Source organism: Periophthalmus magnuspinnatus, chromosome 20 (assembly GCF_009829125.3).
Source record: "Periophthalmus magnuspinnatus isolate fPerMag1 chromosome 20, fPerMag1.2.pri, whole genome shotgun sequence".
NCBI classification, from domain to species: domain Eukaryota; kingdom Metazoa; phylum Chordata; class Actinopteri; order Gobiiformes; family Gobiidae; genus Periophthalmus; species Periophthalmus magnuspinnatus.
In genome coordinates this window covers 20,473,394-20,496,538 of record NC_047145.1, presented here as the reverse complement: position 1 = coordinate 20,496,538, position 23,145 = coordinate 20,473,394, and the positions used below count along the sequence as shown (strand labels likewise).

Below are 23,145 nucleotides of genomic sequence, written 5' to 3'. Positions count from 1 at the left end.
CAATGAGCATTAGCACACATGCAAATAAGCAGGTAAAGCAAGCTGAATAATCAACAAACACCTGCTCAAAGAAAAGTTATTTTATTCATACAGCATTGTTTGTGTGACTTGGATGTGCATATGGCGGGTTAGACGACGCGTTTCAGTAAGACGGAGTTTTTAAAGGGCTTATATTGCACAAAATTGACTCTTGTGAGGTTTTAAGCCATGTCACAATGTTGTTACTTCATCAAAAACACACCTGTCTGCGTCGCCAAAGCTCATAATGCTCTGTTCCACCTTGTGACGTCATGAAGCGGTAGTTTTCATGCTAACAGCCAGCTTTTACTTTTTGTTCGGTGGACATTGGCAATCCCAGGGCTGAAATTATCCAAATGATTCTAGAAATGAAGGTGTGTGGAGTTTAAAAACACAGTGGAGCACTTCCTGTATCGCCACATGATGACATCATAAGGTCGAACAGAGCGTTTTCTGGTTGAGGAAAGCGCTCAGGCTAAATGTGCTGGTTTGTTTGTGTGTTAAACATGTTTTTGATGATTATAACAGATCAGAAAATAGAGTAAAACGAGCTCTTAAAGTAGCAAAACCATGATTAAGATTTACACAGGTACTATCCCACCAAACAAAGTGATAATTAGAAAAACATCAAGACTCAGACTCAGATTCACCTTAAACGTGCACTTGATAACTGTTCTGATGGAAAGTGCCCCACCTGTTCGTCTCCATGGAGATGTTTTGCTTTCCCTGGAATGTTTTTTTTTTCCACAGTAACGCTATTCATGCCCATGTCCACGCAGGAAATGTCACCAAGCCAAATTACACAAATCTATGGAGATGCAACCGCACTTACTGTATGAATGCATGTTTTTCAACGCAGGTAGTTTAATGCCATACTGTAGGACATTCCAGGCAGAGCTATAACATTTACATGAGACAATCAACATTTGGTTATCACTGTATTTAAATATGAAAGTGATGAGTGGCTGTTTTTGGTCCAAACTGTTCCAGTGAAGGGCAAAATGACACTGTTTTGCATATTGTTTAGAAGTAGATTAACCAGTTTATAAAGTATTAAAGGATGTTAAAAAGTATGGTGTAAAGTTATGAGAACAAAGTTGAGTTATTCAGTGAGTTATGAATGGGCACAGCTTGCAAACTACAAAGATAAAGTTCTATAAACAACAAAATATTCAGTTTTATTCTGCATAAAAAACAGTTAACCCTGTAGTTTAGATCTGTACAAACATGTTCTGAAATATGATTCTTGTGTTAGTTTGTCAGTTTGTGTTTCAGTCTTTTATCATTCCTTTAATTGAGTTTGATTGTGACAGTTATAGAAGCAAAATCATTCATTTAATTTCCATCTGTGCTCTTAAAAAGTGCACCTATACCTAAAGTGTAATATATAATACGTAATTGGAATAAACAGAAACTAAGGATTTCACTGTTGTTTGGTCACGGTGTCAGTTATTGTAAATAATGGTTAAATTGTGATGTTTCTTTGCATAATAATAATGTTAACTTTTGATATCGTGACCTCTCCAGACAGAAACTGTTTCATGCTAAATAAGAGCAGTATTCGTGTCTTATTTTACATTATCTTCATGTCGTAACGTCTGACAGGAGGGACCAAAAAGACAGAACTCGGAAGGTTTAACAGTGTTTATTTACAGAAGTGCAGAGTGTAACATGACAGTAGAGAAGTCGGTGAGTCGGTGAGTCGGGAGCGAGGTGTTTGCCGTGGTCCAAGGGTAGAGCGAGAGTAGCAGAGTCTGAGACGGGACGGACAGGACCGGTAGAGAAGAGCGGGGTCCAGGGAGCGGGATCTGGTGAGGAGCAAAAGTATCGAGTTCAGCAGAGTCAAAAGGCGCAAAAACATGTACTGAGCCAAGCAAAGTGTACCACAAAGATACACGTACAATCTGGTGCAGAGTGTCAGGTCCAGGCTCCTCTTATCCTCCCCAGGTGCAGCTGATTGCAAATTAGCTCCAGGTGTGTGTGGGAGGAGCCAAGATCTCCGCCCCAGCTCTAGGCTCAGACATAGGGAGGGGAAAAAGTGCAAAAGAACAAAAAGGACAGACGGATCATGACAATTCATCATCGTCAGCAGATGAAAAACATCTCTTTATTTTACATATTGGGCTAATGCAAATCTATGGGTCTGTATATTTTTCCATTTAAAAGTTACATATTGCACCTTTAAGGCCACCCGTTCATTTGTGGGTGGCATTGAGAACATGCAGACCCAGACGGTTTACCTCGACGTCTACATTTAACCTAATATTAGAGTGAATTCTCAAAGCACAGAAGGAAGGAACAGGGTCTAAGTTTGGGCTGTGGAAATTGTTAATATTCCGAGCGCAGGCCCCACGTTCATCACTCAAAGTCAAACTCATATTTGGAGCCTCTTACAGGTTACAAGTTACAGGAGAAATTCAATCATCGGGGTTGTAAATTACCTAAATTGTAAATCACATTATCTTCTTTGTGCTCCTCTGTCTCTCCTCTTCCTCTTTCTCTCTTTTACCTCTCTCCTCCTCTCCCTCGCTCCTCCCTACCATGCGCTCGCGGTGATGAAGATTGATGTTCAGCTCGTAATTAGCATCTGCTTTGGTATGCACACGAGCCTTCTGTCCGGCTCTGACCCTCCAATCAGTTAAAAGACATGACAGGCCTTGTCCAATCAGATTAAGGCCAGCGGGACACGCATCCTGTGTGGAGCTGTCAGTCCAAATGCATTATGGGTACTGCTGATGAATGGTGATTTGGCCTAAGAGACCCAAATTATGCCACTCTAATCGCCAAAAAAGGGAACAGGCGGCGTTAATGCTTTGGTTATTTTTCAGAATTTGATGTTTTATCTATAATCAATTTACATTTGCGCTTTAGGGAGACAAGGGACTTTGATGACAGTGAGTGATGGGTTGAGCTGAAAACAAATTGTTGTCATACACTCCTGCTCTTGACTTCACCCTGTCTACATGACTTGGTGCAAACAGTTGCCACAAAATTATGAAATATGAGAGTGTTGAGTTTGATCCTAAAGGTCCTATATGACACTAAACTGACTTTTGTGAGGTTTTGGTTATGTTAAAATGCTGTTACCTTCTCAAAAACAGATCTGGAGTTGTGTTTTGTCTCTTTTTGTGAATAAAATTAAGTTGTGACTAACATGGTGTGATGGAAAACTACAACCTTGTGTAATTGAAATGCATAACTAAGTTGAAAAGTGACTGAATTGAGAAACGAGAAAGGAGGGTGTGGGTGAAAGGTCAAAAGCTGTGTAACCTGAACTGAAAGATAAGAAAGGGTCATGTGTGTGTGGGGAGGGGAATAGAGTGTTGTTCTACTTATGAGCATGATGGGAAAACTGCTGAGTAAAGTTAAGCTTAATAAAAACCTGCTGTGAGAAGGGGTGTCGGAGAAGAAGAAAAGTCTAACGATTGTCCTGAGTCTTTTTTGGGTAAACAGCGAGTCGAGAACAGAGTTTTCTTGACACATTCACACATGTTTGACTAACCTTTTATTATTACTTTGTCTACATCTTCACAGCTCAACCTTGTGACGTCACAAAGTGGTAGTTTTCAAGTTAAACGGCTACATTTCACCGTTAGTTCAGTAGAGGTTGGAAAATTCCACACCTGGAATGATCCAAATGATTCTAGTGAAGGTGTGTGGAGTTTAAAAACACAGCGGAGCACTTCCTGTATCACCACTTTGTGACATCACAAGGCGGAACAGCATGTTTTTTGTTTGGGAGAAGAACTCAGCCTAAATATGCAGGGTTTTTGTGTTAAACATGTGCGAATGAAACAAAAAAAACACAACTCCAGGTCTGTTTGTGATGAGGAAACAACATTATAACATCAGAAAATAGCGTAATATGGATCCTTTAAGTTTGCATGTCCTCGCTGTGTTTCTTTTCTTCACCTACTATAGATGTACATTGTTGGTTTCTTTGAATTACTTTAAGAGAAAACATTGAGTGATGGTTTATATAAATGTGTACGACTCCAGGATTCACTGCTTGTAACTGGCTTTTGTTCCATTTAAGCACAAATGAACCCCTCACACACCTGCACAGCCACAGTTTGAAGTGTTAATACTTGTTAGCCCCTTCACATTGTTCCTTATCCCCTAACCCTTCCTCCCCTTCCTTCCCCTCCTCCCCTCGTCTGCCCTCCAGTTCAACAGCTTGTTTGGACCGTGGTTTTTGGCGGTGTTTATGGGATTATGGTTCATTCCAGGTAACTGGTAACTGAGACTTTTCCCACTTTCCACCAAGAAAAATGTCCTTCAGTGCCACTCGAACTGCAAATTCCTACTTGCAAAGTCTGGGATGATTGAGGGACTCCCACTTCACTTAAAGAGTTTGTAATTGTGAAGGAAGCGATTCTAGACCAGGTAGAGAGTGTAAAGAAGTTTATCTGATATCAGAGGAGTGGAGGTACAAACAGCAGGTACAGTTACATTACAAAGGAGCCATCCAGTATTTATACCCAAAGAAAGGTACAATCTATAGAAGTTTGGTCCTATTTACATACTGTCTGTACAAGGTCGTGCATATACAGTGGTCTCTCGTTTATCACAGGGGTTACATTCTAAAAATAACCCATAAAAGGCAAAATCCATGAAGTATCAGCTTTATTTTTTACAATTATTCTATATGTTTTTTGCTGTAAAACCCCTCACCACACACTTTATACACTTTTCTCACACAGGCGTTAACATTTTCTCACATTTCTCTCTCGTTTAAACTCTCTCAAAGTTCAAACCTTCGTCGGCGTCTTTGTCGGTGCGGAACGTTTCATCGACATTGTGGGTTTTGTCGGGGAGAAAACAAATTGCAGACGTACAGCACTTCAGAGTCACACTGCGATCCAACGTTTATGTAAATTTGTCTGAACACATTCTGTACTGGACAGGAGACACGGCACGGAGGAGACTGATGGACAATGGTCTACAGTCCAACAGCCAATCAGGACGCACAACACAATGGTCTACAGTCCAACAGCCAATCAGGACGCAGAACACAATGCACGCTCATACGCTGTAAAAAGCATGTAAAATAGCACAAAAAAATCTGCGAAACAGCGAAAGGTGAACCGCGTTATAGCGAGGGACAACTGTACCCTGAGCTGTTTACATGAAGGTAGAACACGTCACTAAAAACATGCGTGTAGTCACTGAATAGACGTATTACAAGACCTCAAGACCTGTATCGTGTAACCAAAGTAGCAGGTTCCAGTGTAGACATCTTAAAATAAATACGTGTCACATTCTTCAACAGTATTCAACACAAGGTTTAAGAGTAAAGTAATAAAACAAAAAATCCTGCTTTCAGAGTTAAACTGTGACCTATTACAACAATGGAAACAGATCTGAGAGTTGACTAAAGATAGACGATATTTGGACTTTTTAGCGTATCAACTATCGACCTTAAATTTCCAGCGCAGGCCGATTTGTTTGTTTGGGTCAATCTGCTGCCTAAAAATACACAAAAAGCTTTATATTAATGCTTGAATATGAAGAAATAGCTGCACAAATGTGACTACACAGCTCTTTTATAGGTTTTAAATGACATAATTAGGGGAAAATAATGACAATCAGTCCTGCATATTGGCCCAAAAATATCAGCAGATCAGTATCAGCATCGGGCATGGAAAAAAAAACAACATATCGGCCAATCTCTAAAGTTAACTTCCACATATGAATATTCTTGTTAGCTAAGAAGCCAAGCGTTTTGCATCAGCCTTATTATTTACATTCAAGTCTATTTAGCTGGAACGCTGTATACGCTGGAACTTGTCATATTCAAGTGGGAAATGAAACAATCTCACAGTTGCCCGGAACGCAGCAAAAAACTATTAATTCATTTGGATACGTGCCGAACTGTTTCCGCAGCGCTCCAATCAGAATATAAATCGAGTCAGAAATCAGTTCGACTAAAGCCTTCATTATGGCTATATTAGCGAACAGCAACACATTTTTGGGGTTGTTCAAATAAACTTTTACGATCTAATAAACCCGCGAGACCGGTGAAATACAAGGGATTTACAGTTTGGCAGTGTATTTGTGATATGTCCTGCCTCTTCCAGCGGTTTCATCTGTCCCTGTTCTTTCACACTGCCCACACCTCCCATCCCCTTCCTTTTTTTTATTCTCAGTTTGTCACGCCGCTTTCTATTGTGATTCCCATGAAACTTTTTAGCTGCATCACGCCTCCGCACGCCACGTTGAGAAATGACACTGCCTCAGACTAAACAGGAACCTCGAAATCAGCGCTGCATATAATTATTATTAGCGCGTCGCAGGGATCCGGGCTTCCGAAGTGCGTCCGTACTGCGCAGGCTCATGAGTGTATTCTGTTTCTATGTTTCGCCCCGCTCCGAATGCAAATACGAAACATATAACGAAACAGCGCATTGAAAAATAGCTTGTATTGTGTCGTTCTATGGTCAAAGCAAAGCCGTGTTTGAAATAATGCTTTCTTCTGCTGTTGTTTTGCACTTTGCCAGCCTCGGATGTAACGACACAGAAAACTCAAACGCAAATTATTCACCATTTCTTTACCGGCTACTATGAAAACACAAGCCAATGAATACAAGCGTTAGCATAATAGCATAATAAATTAGCATATTGTGTAACTCCAGGTATGTTTTTGATGAGGAAACGACATTATAACAGATATTTGCATGTTCTTACCGTGTTACTATGGAGACACTGGTTTTCTTCACCTACTGTCGATTCGCAGTGTTGGATAAAATGGTTATTCTGAATTACGTCTAGAGAAAAAATTGAGTAATGGACTATGTAAATGTTTACGATTCTGTGATTCACTGCTTGTAACTGGCTTTTATTTTAGTTAAGGACACATAGCTCCCTCTAAACCCCTGATAAAACTTAAATCAGGCATGTCCAAAGTGTGGCCCGGGGACCAAATGCGGCCCTCAGACCAATTTTTCTTGGCCCTCAAGCTTCCAGGTAAATTGACCCATATTACCTTAAACAGTACTTTTTACTGTACATTTCTGAAAATCTACTTTAACAAACCCATGTCAAATATTTTATGTGTCCAGTTGAGGATGTAAGCGTGAATAAAGGTCTAGCGGTTCAGTCTAGCTTCTGTTTTCTGTGTTCAGTCTGGGTTTTTTTTTTATGTGTGGTCCTTAATGACAAAGTTTGGACACCACAGACTTAAGTGATTAGTCTTGATCAGACACAAACCTACAGGGGGCAGAGTTTGAAGCGTTAATACTTGTTAGCACATTCACACTGTTTCTCATACGTCTAACCCTCGCTCCTCCTCGCCCTATGAAAACAAGCGTTAGCATAATAATTAGCATACTGTGGCATATCGGTAGTCAAAGCTGTTACAAACTGTTCCTAGGGGAGAAAGGACGTAACACAACTCTGCATGTGAAAAGGTAAGTAATAAGTGGCTCTTTTTAATAGCGAGTTCACAACTGGTGCAAGGTAAAAAACAAAAGATCAAATCAAAACGGTCTCAAAACTAACTAAGTTCTATAAGTTTATCAAGATTTAAAGTTCAACAGTATCACAAGTCACAAGTGGCATGTGGTTCAGTTAGAAATCCAGCAGGAAGGAGTCGTAGGGGGTGGGTCCTTTTAAAGGTGTGGCTGCCGCAGGTGGAAAGCCAGGATTGGACAGACTCTGGGACGTCGCTCCGATCACACGCGAGGCCCAGGAGTCAATCAAACCGGCTTGAGGAGCAGAACAATGGCAGGGACGGCGCACACGTGACTGTAGGAGGAGCTGCGAGGCCAAGCGTCGTAACAAAAGCTTCCTGTTCGCTGTTGGGTACAAATGCGTGCTTCCCGTTCAGAATCAGAATCAGATTATTTCCATTGTCAGTGAACACAGCTCACAAACTAGGGACTTAATTTGGAGATACAGTGCAACATAAAAACACAGAATAAGTACAAATAAGGGCATGTATAACGTTAAAAAGATATGCTTAAAAATAAAATAAAATAAAATACTTAGCGGTAGATATATACAACAATAACAACATCATAACAACAGTGCAGACGTGGCTTATTAAGGTGACCGATATTGTAAAGTGTCCAGTTTAGTGCATATATCAGGGGTCTCAAACGCGCCGCCAGGGGGCCAAATGCGGCCCGCGAGATGATATTTTGTGGCCCGCAGGACAACACGAAAGTTTATTGTTGCGTGTTCTGCCAAATTAGTAAACCCCAAACACACACGTCACTCGCGTTGTGTACTCCCGTCACAAAAGATTCAACAAATATCCATAAAATCTGCAAGAATTGGCGTATTTCCTCATGTGTGTTGAAAACAGCGATGACGTTTGAGCAGATTTTAACAATTTTTTGGAATACCTGATGCGGCTCAGCTTCACCCAGACTCTGCCTCCTGCGGCCCCCGGATCATTTGAGTTTGAGACCCCTGGCATATATTCTAAAGTGTCAGTGGTACAGTTATGAGGGGAAAAGATCTTGTTGTTAATTTTCCCACCGTACCTTGCCTGACAAATCCAGACTGAGATCTCTTGGCATCAGTCTGATCTCCATGTTCTCCGCTGCATTTCAGGCCTGGTCAAACGTGGTCATGAAGTTTGACTTGTTTTTTCAGGTTTTATTAAATTTTTGTGTCCTCATTTGCATTTTTTTTTTCTCAGAGCACAGGCCAGTAGCATTAATATAAATACATGACATAAAAGACAAAAGAACTGGACAATATACAATCACTTAAGCTTCACGCTGTGCCAATGGGACTGATTTTGACTGATTTTCTATGGCAAAATATTTGCATGTATGGGCCAAAATATGAACGATTTGGGCGTAAAATGTAAGTGTCTTTACTGTGAAATGATGGGGACTGTGCAGTGAATAGAATGTGCAATATTTTATTTTGTTTGGCCTTTTTGTTATTCTGTTATTCTTACATAAACGACGTCTGTATCTCCTCCCAGACGGCAGGAGATCACACTGTGTGTCGAGCACATGAGAGGGATCTCTGATGATCTTCAGAGCCCGTCTCACAGCTGACTGTTCAAAGACGGTGTGTGGCCCAGTCAGATTAAACACACGCATGATATTACAGACAGTTTGGCCAGTTTAAGATCTGCTTTTTATGCTTCAGGTCAGGTTTCCAGAGCTTCAAACAGACTCTAAACTAGCTCTGTAGAACGTCAACATTATATCTGGGCTGACTCCAGTGTGTGAAACGAAGGAGCTCATTGGTCACCGTTGATTTCCAAATAAAATCAAATACATCTCACCTCAGATTAACAGTTTAGTCCTCATTGATTCTGCATAAATCCCCCATGTTTTTCAGCCTCTTGTGATATTTTTTTCCTTTATTATTTCCAATGTTTTGTCCCCGATTGTCTAATCCACTTCGCCCATTTGAAAAGCGATACATTCACCAGCGACCACGCTCACATCTTTGTAAAATATTGAAGAAGAAGCGTGTGTTCTGAATCCCAGGCAACAACATATCCAAAGTTCGGTCCAACTTTTGCGTATTTGATACTAAAACTGACTGTCTGAGTGTAAACAAAAGGAACGGATGAAGCTTGGTGCGGTGCGGATGCGTCACAATGTACTGTTTTAATGTGTATTCTGTTTTGGAGTTGGCTCTGCTTCTTTTATCAGCTCTGGCTTTTTCGGTTTTACGTTTTGCATCCTGCTGTTCCCATGATTGCCTTGTCACCTGGCAGTGTCTGTACCCAGCCTCAGCTCTCATTAGCACTAGCGTGGACAGGCTGGCATCACATCTGAAGCATTTTTCTTGTGTTTCTGTGGTTGTTTTTTTTTTACATTTTTCTGTCTGCAGCTTGCCTTCACACTTTTTCCTGCTTTGCTCTTGTTTCTGTACTTCATCCCCCCTTTTTTTCCCCCTCCTCTACTATATCTCTGCCTACCAGGGTTTTTAATTAATGGCGAGAAAAAACGATTGTTATCTTATCGTCCGATCTTTGTGCTTTCTATTAACTACACGGGCGCAGCGGGGGAGGCCGGAGGCGAAGGATGGCACGCACCCACCCGCCACCAACACGCACAGACACACACTCAGTCCCGTTTACAAATTGCTACGTACATAGACAGAGACTTGTGCACACGCTACTCGAAAAACAAACAGGCAGGAGGCGGTTGTGTCCACATAGACACTCACCATGATCCTATCTTAATCTCACCACACACACATAAACAACCCAACTGCTCTGATGCTATCTGACGCTGTGATTTAAGAACCGTTGTTTGAGGGTCTCTCCTCCTAAATCCCCTAAATGCCCTGGGAATCCCGCCCTGGTCCAGCCCCGTGTCTATCTCCTCCTCTTCCTCCTCTTCCTCCCCCTCTTCACTCCTGCTTTCAGGCTGAATGAACACTTATGATTGGGGCAGATAAAGAGGAGACCACGCTGAGGCTGGCTTTATCTTTGAGAGACATGTTTACTCCCCTTGAACACAGTACATTTCACAGATGTTTTGTACGTCAGCTCACTTGATCCGGCACAGATGAGAGTGCCAGTTTTTTTGCTGTAAAAACACACACGCACACACATACACGGCACTTCTTTTATGTGTCAATTTGCACACTTCTGCCAAGGCACTAAAATGTTGTGTGGGGAGAACTGGGCATGTGCATTTGAATAACATCTGTTTATCGCACGGCTATAAAATAAATTCATATATAAATAAATAATACAAGAAAAGAGACTTAATTCACAATGAACAAACAGCTTATTAAGAATGATTCAGGTTTAGTAACTACTTAATTAAAGATTAGGAGGAGTTAGGGTTAGGTTACTAGCATAGACTGTTTATATAAATGGACATAGCTCTAACCTGCTAGCCGCCACACTCAAAACAGGAAGTGAACATGGGCGCACTTCCGGTTCCATTGACTCTGGCTCCAGTTCACTTTCTATTGAAAAACTGTGTCTTCTCTCTGTACCTGCTGCTGTCAGACTCATTTTGGTCTTAAATGTTCGTATTAACCCGCTCTACATAATCCTGGGTTTTTTATTTCACTATTGCGTCTGTAACTCAATATATGAACATTAATAACAGACAAATCAGGCGCCTTCTTTCCCTGAGGTCACTCCCGCTAGCGTTAGCAACAGGTTTGATTGACAGCGTTGCTATGCGCCCGCTCCCTGCTAAATGAAACTCGGCTCCAAATTCACCTCTGTAACTTCATTTAACAGGAGCTGAACACTTCGGGTGACGTCACACTCATGTAGAGTCCACTTCTGTTTAGAGCACATGTGCCAAACTCAAGGCCCGCGGGCGAGATGTGGCCCGCTGTGTCATTTTATGTGGCCTGCGATAAGGTAAATTAAAAGGTATGACTGTCTTAAAATATCAGTTTATCAGGAGATACACAGTTACACAGCCATTTTTTATTCTGTGCAAACGCATGTGCAATATTTGTAACTTGAGTAAGTGGTAAATACAGAAACAGCTAAACAACAAGTTGAAAAAGTAGTGAAAATACAGTCTGTGGTTACTAGTTACTAAGCCTCCATTATGAATTAAGTCTTTTTTCATGCTTTATTAAGGCTATTATTCTATCTGTCTATCACCGCAAAAAGAAGCTTAAACATTTATCTTCTGCTCTAATGGAAGATACACGGTGGGATTTTAAAGTTTTCTTCTTCACACTCCTTTTCGAGCTTAAATAAGAAAAAAAAAATGTTCTGGATACATGTATACTTATTTCTTGTGTTCATTAATCTACTCGAAATAAATAAATAAAAATGGAAAAAAAACCATAATAATTCTCTGCTTCTTCCACCTGAGTAAACCTCCACTTCTTTTTTTCACCATTCCACCTACTGTCTCTGATTACAACGTCCGACATCATCATATTTGCAAAGCCCGCTGAGCTCGAAGGTAAAATAAATTAAATTCCTGATGATAGCTTGTTGGGATTTTTGCACGCAACGGTGAGCATGGATCCAGCAACAACAAAATCAATCCTCAAATGCCGCGATCGATGAAAGATGCAAAACTTCAACATAGATTTCTGTCAGTTCACATCGAGAGCCGGGTTCACTGTTGCCTGAGAGAACAGCCAAAGTAACCCAGAGGCAAGTTTTATGCTTGTTATTGGAGAAAGTATTACCGTCACCCACGCTTCCTCACAAGCTGTAATTTCCTCATTTGGGGGACCATAGCGAAACAATTATCAGCAGAGCATAATGCAATAAAGAAGGCCGTTTCCTTGGTATTACAGAATGACAACACATTTATATCACTTTGTCCGGTGCACTCTTAGGACGCTAAATCCTGCTGGTGCAAAGTAGGGACCATAACTCACACCACTCTCTCGCAGACAGAAGGCAGACTGCATCGCTGTGTGGGCAAGTCTGTTCAGCAGCGATCCGGCGGCATATCTATTTACAGACTTTATTGGTTAAAACAAGAAAATTGTGTTTTTTTGTAATCGTTTTCGTTTGGCAAGTTCCCGTTTCTTCGTGTGTGATCACAAAATGAGCACAATCGTGAGTTTTTTTGAGTAAAGTACAAGAAAATGTGATTGATTCTAACAGAAAAAGTAGAATTTGAGATGAAAATAGAATAAGAACCAAACAAAAATGGGATTAATGTTGATCAAAACCAGAATGCAGAGATATGTATGTGTATGTATATGAATTTAAATGAGGACTGTTCTTTACCTAATGCTTATAAAATGCAAATCAGATCAGTCTAGCAAGTCTTGTTTTGATCAGTCTCATGAATTTGGCAAATGTTTCAATCGACTGCTTTAAAGAAAACCTGCCTGCTCTTTACTTATTAGGATCATTGTTATAATTCGCACATTTTAAATCGCAATATTCATCGAAAATGACTTAATAAAAGAAAGAAGTTCGCTGATTTCTGAGTTAGAAATCTGCGGTTCCCATTGGAGGCTGACGTCACCGTAAACGTCATCACAACAAAGAGGTCGTGTAGCTGTTGGCGCCCCCTGCAGATCACACTAGCGATCACACTCTTTGTACCAAAATGACTACAAGAAATCTGCCAAATTCTATGTGTATCACTGATTAAGAGAATAAAATATGCCAAGCTTGAATATAAGTGATAAAAGATTGTTCAAACGTGCACGAATCGCTCCAAAATCAGCTTTGAGAACGTAAATAAGAAAGAAACGACTATAACATGGTTAAACGCTCTGAAAAGTCCATTCTGCTGAATAGGTCCGATTTAAAGGCAAATGAGCTTTCTGCAACAATGTAAATACTTTTCCATGCAAATGTTGGCACTTACTGTAATTAGTTCGCATTCAAATATTGAAACAAAACTTACATAAATGTCCCTGTTTTTCTTGTGCAGAGAGTTTGGCTGGAGAGACCCAGAGCTGCCGGAGGTGATCCAGATGTTACAACACCAGTTCCCCTCGGTGCAGTCCAACGCCGCCGCCTACCTGCAGCACCTCTGCTTCGGAGACAACAAGATCAAAGCGGAGGTTTGTCTGTTCGCACACGTTTTAGCCCTGGAGTTATGAAAATGCCACATCAAATTCAAAGTTTGGAGTCGGGACGGCAGAAAAATGCATATTCAAATTGTGAAAACGCAGGAGTGTAAACTGTCACTGTTATTAAGTCGGATCTGTGCTCGCAATAAACCCGTAATAGTCCCTTAGTCAGAGATTTGTTTAGGCAAAGCAATTTTGAGAAGTCCCGCTGGAACTTCTTAATAACCCTTTAAATATTTCTTGCAGTTTTAATACAACAATAGCTAAGGCTTGTGCGCTCACTTTCACACAATCTGCCTGGAATTACATGTCCCTGTACTCCCCATATTACCCTTGGAATCAATTTACAGGTCCACGCAGGCGAGGGCATTGATAAATTTGTTTGATGAAATTAATTTCTGCCAGCCAGTCAATAGCCGCGTTTGCAAACCACACTAATATTATTCGGGTGTGCTCATTCACGCGCAAATGAAAGGAACCAGAGCAAACACAAATGAACAGCGCCCAAAGCATAATGTCCAAATGTTAATAACCGCAAACGCTTAATAAACAGAAAATTAGAAAAAACACAACTCTTTTTTTCTTTTTTTTTTGAAAGCCTGTGAACGTTTCATTGACACGCACCTAATAACACGCGGTAATAAGCCCTTAGACGCTCCTCGCTGCAGGTTTTTGTCTTTTGTTGTGGATATAATGATCCCAATAACTGGACCAATGGAGAGGAAAAAGCACATACACAAGCGCTTGTTGTTGGCAGCCAAAATATATGCTACTCATTACTACATAGAATTCCCATTATCCGCACAGATCCGCTATGCAAAACAACATCTGACTTCTTGTGGTCATTGTATCCGGCGTCGCAACCCAATTAGTAGCAGCACTTTTTGTTATAATGTCAGACCTGTACTGAAGATATTGTTTTAAAGTTTGCAGATAGTACATTCACCCAGACTTGAAAGCTGGTGTGTTTTTTATGATGATATTTTTTAAACTGATGCGTTTCATGATTCACTTTCAAATGTATTTTATTAATTAAAGGTTCTATATTGTGCAAAATGGACTTTTGTGAGGTTTAAGTCACGTTAGAATGTTTTTACCTCGTCAAAAATATACCCAGAGATGAGTTTTGTTTCATTCACACACTTTATTATCAGTCTGTCTACAGCTCCAAAGCTCAATGTCCTGGAAAAGGTCCTGGAAAGATTTGCAAAAGTCCTGAAAAAAATGTCCTGGGAAGTTTTGCAAAAGTCTTGGAAAAAAGGTCCTGGAAAGTTTTGCAAAATTCCTGGAAAAAAAGTCCTGGAAAAAAGGTCCTGGAAAGTTTTGCAAAACTCCTGGAAAGTTTTGCAAGTCTTGGAAAAACGTCCTGGAAAGTTTTGCAAAAGTCCTGGAAAAAGGTCCTGGAAAGTTTTGCAAGTCTTGGAAAAACATCCTGGAAAGTTTTGCAAAAGTCCTGGAAAAAAGGTCCTGGGAAATTTTGCAAAAGTCTTGGAAAAAGGGTCCTGGAAAGTTTTGCAAAAGTCTTGGAAAAAAGGTCCTGGAAAGTTTTGCAAGTCTTGGAAAAACATCCTGGAAAGTTTTGCAAAAGTCCTGGAAAAAAGGTCCTGGAAAGTTTTGCAAAAGACCTGGGGGGAAAAAAGTCCTGGAAAGTTTTGCAAAAGTCCTGGAAAAAAGGTCCTGAAAAGTTTTGCAAAAGTCCTGGAAAGTTTTGAAGTTCTGTAAAAAATTGTGGGTAAAAAGTCCTGGAAGGTTTTGCAAAAGTCCTGGGAAAAAGGTCCTGGGAAATTTTCCAAAAGTCCTGGAAAAATGTCCTTGGGCGTTTTGCAAAGGTCCTGGAAAGTTTTGCAAAAGACCTGGGAAAAAAATGTCCTGGGAAGTTTTGCAAAAGTCTTGGAAAAAAGGTCCTGGAAAGTTTTGCAAAAATCCTGAAAAAAAAATCCTGGAAAGTTTTGCAAAAGTCCTAGAAAAAGGCCCTGGAAAGTTTTGCAGAAGTCCTGGAAAAAGGTCCTGGAAAGTTTTGCAGAAGTCCTGAAAAAAAAATCCTGGAAAGTTTTGCAAAAGTCCTAGAAAAAGGTCCTGGAAAGTTTTGCAGAAGTCCTGGAAAAAAGGTCCTGGGAAATTTTGCAAAAGTCTTGGAAAAAAGGTCCTGAAAAGTTTTGCAAAAGTCCTGGAAAGTTTTGAAGTTCTGTAAAAAAAAAAATGTGGGTAAAAAGTCCTGGAAAGTTTTGCAAAAGTCCTGGAAAAAAAGTCCTCAAAAGTTTTGCTAATGTCCTGGAAAGATTCATGTGAATGTCATAAAGTGGTCGTTTTCAAGTTGCCAGTTACCTTTTTGTTTTATTCAGTAGATACTGACTATTCCAGAGCTGAAATCATCCAAATGATTCTAGTGAAGCTGTGTGGAGTTTAAAAACAAACACAGCAGAGCACTTCCTGTATCACTACATGACATCACAAGGTGGAACCGAGTGTTTAAATCTGCAGGTTTGTGCGTTAAACATGTGTGAATGAAACAAAACACAACTCCAGGTCTGTTTGTGATGAGAAAACCTTATAACAGATCAGAAAATACCGTAGTATAGGCTCTTTAAGTGTTTTTTTTTCCTTTTTGAGCTGTAGGGAGCACATTTATATCGACCTAAAGCGGCTGTAGCCTCCTCGATCACTCCTGTCGTTAAAACAAAATCATTTTACATTGTCCAACCTTACTGCTCACTTAATTAACACATTCCAGGCACCCTAATTATACACTGAGTTTACAAGGGCTTTTTTACAACTTTCAGAGACCAGAGTGGACGCCACGTTTAACGACACCTAGCATGCTAACAACGAGGTAGACAACAGGGATTATTCTTTCTTTGACAACCAGAAAAACTGTCACGAAAGGAAGTATTTAAAATGACATGAAACTTAAATTACGCAATATAAAAGTTCACAAACCGTCGTCCACAAGGAGCTAATTGTTCATCTACGGCTTTTTCTTCTTACTCTACATAAATAATAATAAAGTTATCAAATTATTTTTTATTATTTCTACATTTTAGTTCATTGTTTATCTTATCCGGAGATATTAGAAACGTGGCTGTGACTAAGTAGGGTCGTGCGGAACTTTATTTAAAATTGTTTGTTCCGTGAGTTTCAGCACTAGATGGTAAACGTAAACGCAAAATATAAAGGACAAAAGTTAAATTAAACGGATAAATATGATAAATATGTTACACATGCTGCTGTCTGATTCACGGAAGATTAAATTGGCTTTAAAATAATGAGACACAGCTAAAATAATGAGACACAGCTAGCATACAGCTGTCCCTTTTCCACCCTGAGAACTGTCGACTGTTCTCACCACAGACTGTATCTGTGTCTTTTGCTTGATCGTGTAAAGAATTTGTAGCCTTAGCCATTTACCTGAGCGCTTTTCCCTTAGCGTTAGCACTTAGCTTTAGCATTTAACCTTAGCCTTTTGCTTTATCCCTTAGTTTCAGCCCTTTGCTTTTGCCCTTGGCCCTTAGTCTTAGCCCTTTTCCTTAGCCCTTAGCCTTAGCCGTTAGCCTTAGCCCTTATCCTTAGCCCTTAGCCTTAGTCCTAGTCCTTAGCCCTTAGCCTTGGCCCTTAGCCTTTAGCCTTAGCTCTTATCCTTAGCCCTTAGCCTTAGTCCTAGTCCTTAGCCCTTAGCCTTAGCTCTTAGCCTTTAGCCTTAGCCCTTAGCCGTTAGCCTTAGCCCTTATTCTTAGCCTTAGCCCTAGTCCTTAGCCCTTAGCCCTTAGCCTTAGTCCTAGTCCTTAGCCCTTAGCTCTTAGCCTTTAGCCTTAGCCCTTATCCTTAGCCCTTAGCCTTAGCCCTTATCCTTATCCCTTAGCCTTAGCCCTTTGCCTTAGCCCTTAGCCTTTAGCCTTAGCCCTTAGCCCGTAGCACTTAGCCTTAGCCTTAGCCCTTAGCCTTTAGCCTTATCCCTTAGCCTTCGTCACTTCAAATTGCTCGCCAAAATTGCTTTACGAAACTATTCAGACACCCATTTATGTCGAGAATCGAACCATCGACCATTTAGTAAGTGGGCAAACACTCCTCTAAATGTGTTTTCGTGTTCACTAATTCAGAAAACATGTACGAGGATGACAGTAGCTCAGGTTGTTGGTTCAAATCTCAACATAAACCTCATCGGTTGAGCGGTCACGTCTACTGACCCACAGGTTGGCAATGCGATTTCCGCTCCCACAAATGAATACTACTGTTGTGTTCTCGGGCAAGACACTTAACCCACATCGCCCCCTAGTGTCTGTGTACACTGGTGGATGAATACGTGTGTGAAGGGGTGAGCGGTTTCTCGATGTAAAGAGCTTTGAGAGCCTTGAAAACGGAAAAACGCTGTGTAAAAACGCGACTTTACTATGTACTTTTCATTGATTGAAACCTTCTCTGACGCCCTGCCTCCAAATCCAGTTATATTGAATCATTTTAAGACGGTACCTGCTGCTAGCGGTCACAGTAACACCCCAATTAATCCTTAAGCAGATTTTAATTTGCTCTAAATCCCTTTAAATGAAGATGGAGAATATGTGTGGATTCATTATGTGATGTAGGAGTAATTAATCTGCAGAATGTCATTTACTTCTCATCTCTATTTGTTCGCAGTTTTAAGGAAAAGGTTATTCAATTTAAACCGAATAAGAAAGTCGTGCAGCAGGAAACGCTAAACATTTGCTCCTTGACGTGCGTGTATTTGCTTTTCTGACTGATGTGCGCTGGCTGTATGTAAAAGTTTGGGGTTGTAATGTTGATTAAACCTCTGGAGATTCGCAGCAGTTCTTCAAGGTTTTAGCGAAGCTTTCAACGCGTTTCAGAGTGGGTGAATGAGTGTTTGCTGCTGTTGTAATACAGAGATCGTGTTTAAAGTCGTCGTTTCAAATAGATTTGCGTACGCGCGACAGCACTGAGGTGGTTATAAAGATGTGAAAAGTTTGACGACTCATCCCAAGGCAGCTTTCGAGAATGGAACTGGAAATATGTTTTTAGGGTAATTAAACATCATCATTGTCGTATTATGTGACAAGTAAATCCCGAATTTAAAATAAAACTATAATAAAACCTGCAATTAATGTAAATCATAAAGGAATTCTTGCTTTAAGTGTGTTTTAAAGGGCACGTATTACTCTATTTTCTGATGTTTCTATGTTAAAATGCTGTTTCTTCATCACAAACAGACCTGGAATTGTGTTTTGTTTCATCGTTTCACACGTTTAACGCACAAACCCTGCTTATTTAGACCAAGTTCTTCTCTCATACGATCTGTTCCACCTTGTGATGTCATCACGTGGTAATACAGGAAGTGCTCCACTGTGTTTTTAAACTCCACACACCTTCACTAGAATCATTTGGATCATTTCAGCAACTTATCTCTACTGAACTAAAGGCAAAATGTGCTGTGAAAGCATGATTTTTTGTGTGTTTTATTACTTTACTCTTAAACCTTTGTTGAATACTGTGTCTTAAACATTGAGTTGAACTTGTTTCTCTGTAAAAAATGTGACACACGCTTATTTTAAGACGTCTACACTGGAACCTGCTACTTCGGTTACTTGATACAGGTATTCATCTTTCAGTTGACTAAAGGTCTTATAATACATCTATTCAGTGACTACAAACATCTTTTTAGTGTCGTATTCTACCTTTATGTAAACAGTATAGTTAACAGTATATTCATTTATGACCTTGTACAGACAGTATGTAAACAGGTCCAACCTTCTATAGACAGTACTTTTCTCGGGGTATAAGTACTGTATGGCTCCTTTGTAATGTAACAGACGTGCGCATGAACTCGCTGGTAAAACGTCTTTCAACTTTTTACCTCGTTTGCAATCACTTCCTTCACAATTACAAAGTGAAAACGTGTGGTTCGTGATGTCACAAGGTGCAACAGAGCGTTTTGAGCCTCTCCAGGTCTGTTTTTGAGGCGTTAACAACATTATAACATGACTTAAAGCTCACAAGGATCCATTTTGTGTAACATAGAACCTTTAAATGACTTTAGTCTGTGCTGAGTGACATGACAACTGTGCAAATAATATTGTAAAAACGTGGCAAGGTGAACCTGAAATGTGCCATTGCTGTAGTTTAACGTGTCTCAGAGTTATGCCATTTAAACGCTCTGGTATGTATGTTATTTTTCTTTTACATGTGACACCGCTGGCAGAGGAAAAGTGAAAGCAAAGAACCACACGAGGCCTTTATGTAGAAAAAAATGGATGTATTGTCGAATCAAGTACAAATGAATCCGCCAGTGTTGTTCGTTTTAGTTGTAAAGTGTAGTGTGAAGATGTGGATATAAGCCGTTCATTCGTCTGTTGTATGATATTTATACATTTTAAAGTAAGTGTGTTTTATTGTTGTGTGTATTATAAAGTATATATTATGCAAAATGGACTCTTGTGAGCTTTAAGTCATGTTCTAATGCTGTTTCCTCCTCAAAAACAGACCTGGAGTTGTGTTTTGTTTCATTCACACATGTTTGAGTCACACTTTATTATTAGTCTGTAACATCTCCAAAGCTCAAGATGCTCTGTTCCACCTTGTGATGTCATGAAGTGGGAGTTTTCAAGTTAACAGCTGCGTTTTACTCTTTGTTTAGTAGAGATTGGAAAATACCGGGCCTGAAATTATCCAGATGATTCTAGAGAAGGTGTGTAGAGTTTGAAAACACAGTGGAGCACTTCCTATATCACCACATGATGACGTCACACGGACATACACGCAAACTCGCAAGCACACACACACACACATGCACACACACACACAAACACACAAATGCTCACACGTACACACACAGGCACACTCAGAAACACATGCACACACACACACAAACAGACTCCCTAAACTTCAGTCATCAGTGATTCATTTTGGGCAGAACTCTTGTCGATATCCATTTATCCACTATTCTGCTTGAGTGGAGAGAAGAGCGTCCCCCCGCCTCCTCTGCTCTTCCTCCTCCTCCCGCCTCCCCTCCGCCTCCCCTCCTCCTACTGCCTCCCCTCCTCCTCCTGCCCCTTCCTAATCCTCCTTCCTCCTCCTGCTCCTCCTCCTGCCCCCTCTTCCTCCTCCTGCCCTCTCTTACTCCTTCTGCCTCCTCCTTTTCGCCCGGTCCCTCCTTTTCCTCCTTCTGCCCCCCCCCTCCTGCTCCTTCTCCTCCTGCCACCCCCCTTCCCCCCTCCCCCTCCTCCTCCTCCTCCTCCTTCCCCTCGTCCCATCACGTTCCAGACGCTCTTTAACTACACACATTCATTCTCTAATACTTTCAATTATTGTCCCACCGCATCAGCAAAACATTGTAACAAATATATTCAATACCATTAGAAGGAAATCAGTGTCTGCTGTGAATGACCTCATTATCATAATATCACATAAATATAATATAAATATCACATAAATATCATATAAATATCATACACTACAAAGTCAACTGCGCCCATTTAGCACCGAAGGTTCAGTTTAATAGCAAGAAAACAGATATCACAAATCAAAAAGTGTTTTTCTTTTTGTTCTTATTTTCTACAGATATTAGCCGTGACAATAAAGTGGATTTTATCAAGAAAAGATGTAGTAATGTTTCAGTAGGAGTGAAATAGATTTGGCTTTTGAAAATATCACTATACTAAGAGAGAACTACAAGCTTCCTGCACAAACCCTCTTGAAACAGAAAACACTCTGTTCCACCTTGTGATGTCATCATGTGGCGATACAGGAAGTGCTCCTCTGTGTCTTTAAACTCCACACACCTTCATTTCTAGAATCATTTGGATCATGTCAGCCCTAGAATTGGTCATTTCTGCTAAATAAAAGGTAAAAGGAGCTGTTGAAAACTACCACTTCATGACATCACAAGGTGGAACAGAGCATTTTGAGGTTTGGAGATGTGGACAGACTAACAAAACACAACTCCAGGTCTATTTTTTGAGGCGGTAATGACATAACAGGGCTTAACGCTCACAAGAGTCACTTTTGCGTTACATAGGCCCTTTAAATGACTTTAGTCTGTGCTGCGTTCTATAAAACTTATGCGGACAAGACTGTAAAAACTTGGCAAAATGGGCTTGAGACATGTCATTTCTGGAGGTCACATAGTTTAGTTTTTGACAGCAGTAAAATACACTTGGCTTTTGAAAATATATCTATACTAAGATTAAACTTATAGACATTTGAAAGTGCTTTTGCCATATATCAGTTCATTTCTGTTAATTACACACTACTGCTGCTGCCGCTCATCAAATTTAATCCGTTCTCTTTCATTTTGTGTTCGTTCATTTCAGATTCTGTTAGATGGACACGCACGAAAACCAAATTTAACACATCAAAGTCAGTTTTAAAGTCATTATAAATATATATATACTTCTACTTTCACAGGTATTGAAGTAACATTGCGGTAAAGTTGTTGTTTTTTTCCATTTAATTTGCTTTTTAGTCCCATAAATAATCTAAAACAGCCAGCTTTTCAGATCGCTATCACCCACCGAAGCATTTTTCTTTTTTTTTTTGTTGTATTTTCTATTGTTTGAACTGCTCCGGTGGTAATTATATTTCACATTGAATGCATAGCGTCTAGACTCCCTCGCCTCCTGGCTTCCTTCCTCGTGTAACCTTTGGAGCGCAGGCCCGGTTTAATGCGCACTTTGGCTCACTGGTTCAGAGCAGAGGAATTTATGGCTGGCTTGTAACAAGTTATTTATCCATCCATTGGCTTCCTCCCACTTTTCTGTCAGTTTGTCTTAAAGGGATGTCAGGAAGTGCGGCGTAACCTTTGAAACGTCTCTGTCACTGCTCATGTGTCGGGGCTCAGCGGTTTTGGGGACAAAAATGCTTTAAAACGTCCGTTTTTTTGTGTTTTTTTTGTGTGAAATATAACAAACAACATTACACGCTAACAAATTGCATGGATTATTACGAATATAAACATGAACTAATGGCCAAAACAGCTCTAAAAATGTCATCGAGGGTTTTGAATTATCTTTTCGGGAGCGTACGACATCACATGACTCTTTTGTTTGCGTAACTTTGGCAAAATGTCACTTCTTCTTTACATTTGAACCTGCGGAAAATTCCAACTCTACTTTACAAACACCTTTTATGCATTTGTGATGGGTGCCTTTTCATGACTTTTATCTGCCTTTAAACGCTGTTGCAGAATTAGCCCGACAGTATTAGGTAAGCATAGGTTAATGTCCTGTCTGACCTAGTTTGAAATACTCCAGAGGAAAGTGTTAGCATAGGCCAGGAACTCAATTAGCCCAAGGTTGAGAGGCTTTAAAATGCAGTTAGCCTTCACTGAGCTAAGTGCTAGGTACAAATGAGAGCGCGCCGTGGCCTGTACAACAATGCTGTAAACATGTGTAGTGTTACTAATTAAACTGGGTCCATTGCTGGGTTTTATTTTGATTTGAGTACAGTGCAATTTTGGAAACTTTACACATGCCTATCTATTATATTCAGAGTTTTGTCAGAGTTAATACAGTTTTTTAGCTAAATTTACATAAACGTTGGATCGCAGTGTGACTCTGAAGTGCTGTACGTCTGCAATTTGTTTTCTCCCCGACAAAACCCACAATGTCGATGAAACGTTCTGCACCGACAAAGACGCCTACGAAGGTTTGAACTTTGAGAGAGTTTAAACGAGAGAGAAATGTGAGA

At 40.3% G+C, this 23,145-nt stretch overlaps 1 protein-coding gene across 1 annotated transcript in view; it reads left to right on the top strand.

Moving 5' to 3' along the window:
• Positions 1-23,145, top strand: part of ctnnd2a (catenin (cadherin-associated protein), delta 2a) — a 385,529-nt gene that overhangs the window by 254,276 nt on the left and 108,108 nt on the right. Inside the window, exon 16 of the mRNA XM_033985946.2 lies at positions 13,332-13,464. Coding sequence (XP_033841837.1) covers positions 13,332-13,464 — 133 coding nt within the window. The remainder of the gene's footprint in view (positions 1-13,331; positions 13,465-23,145) is intronic.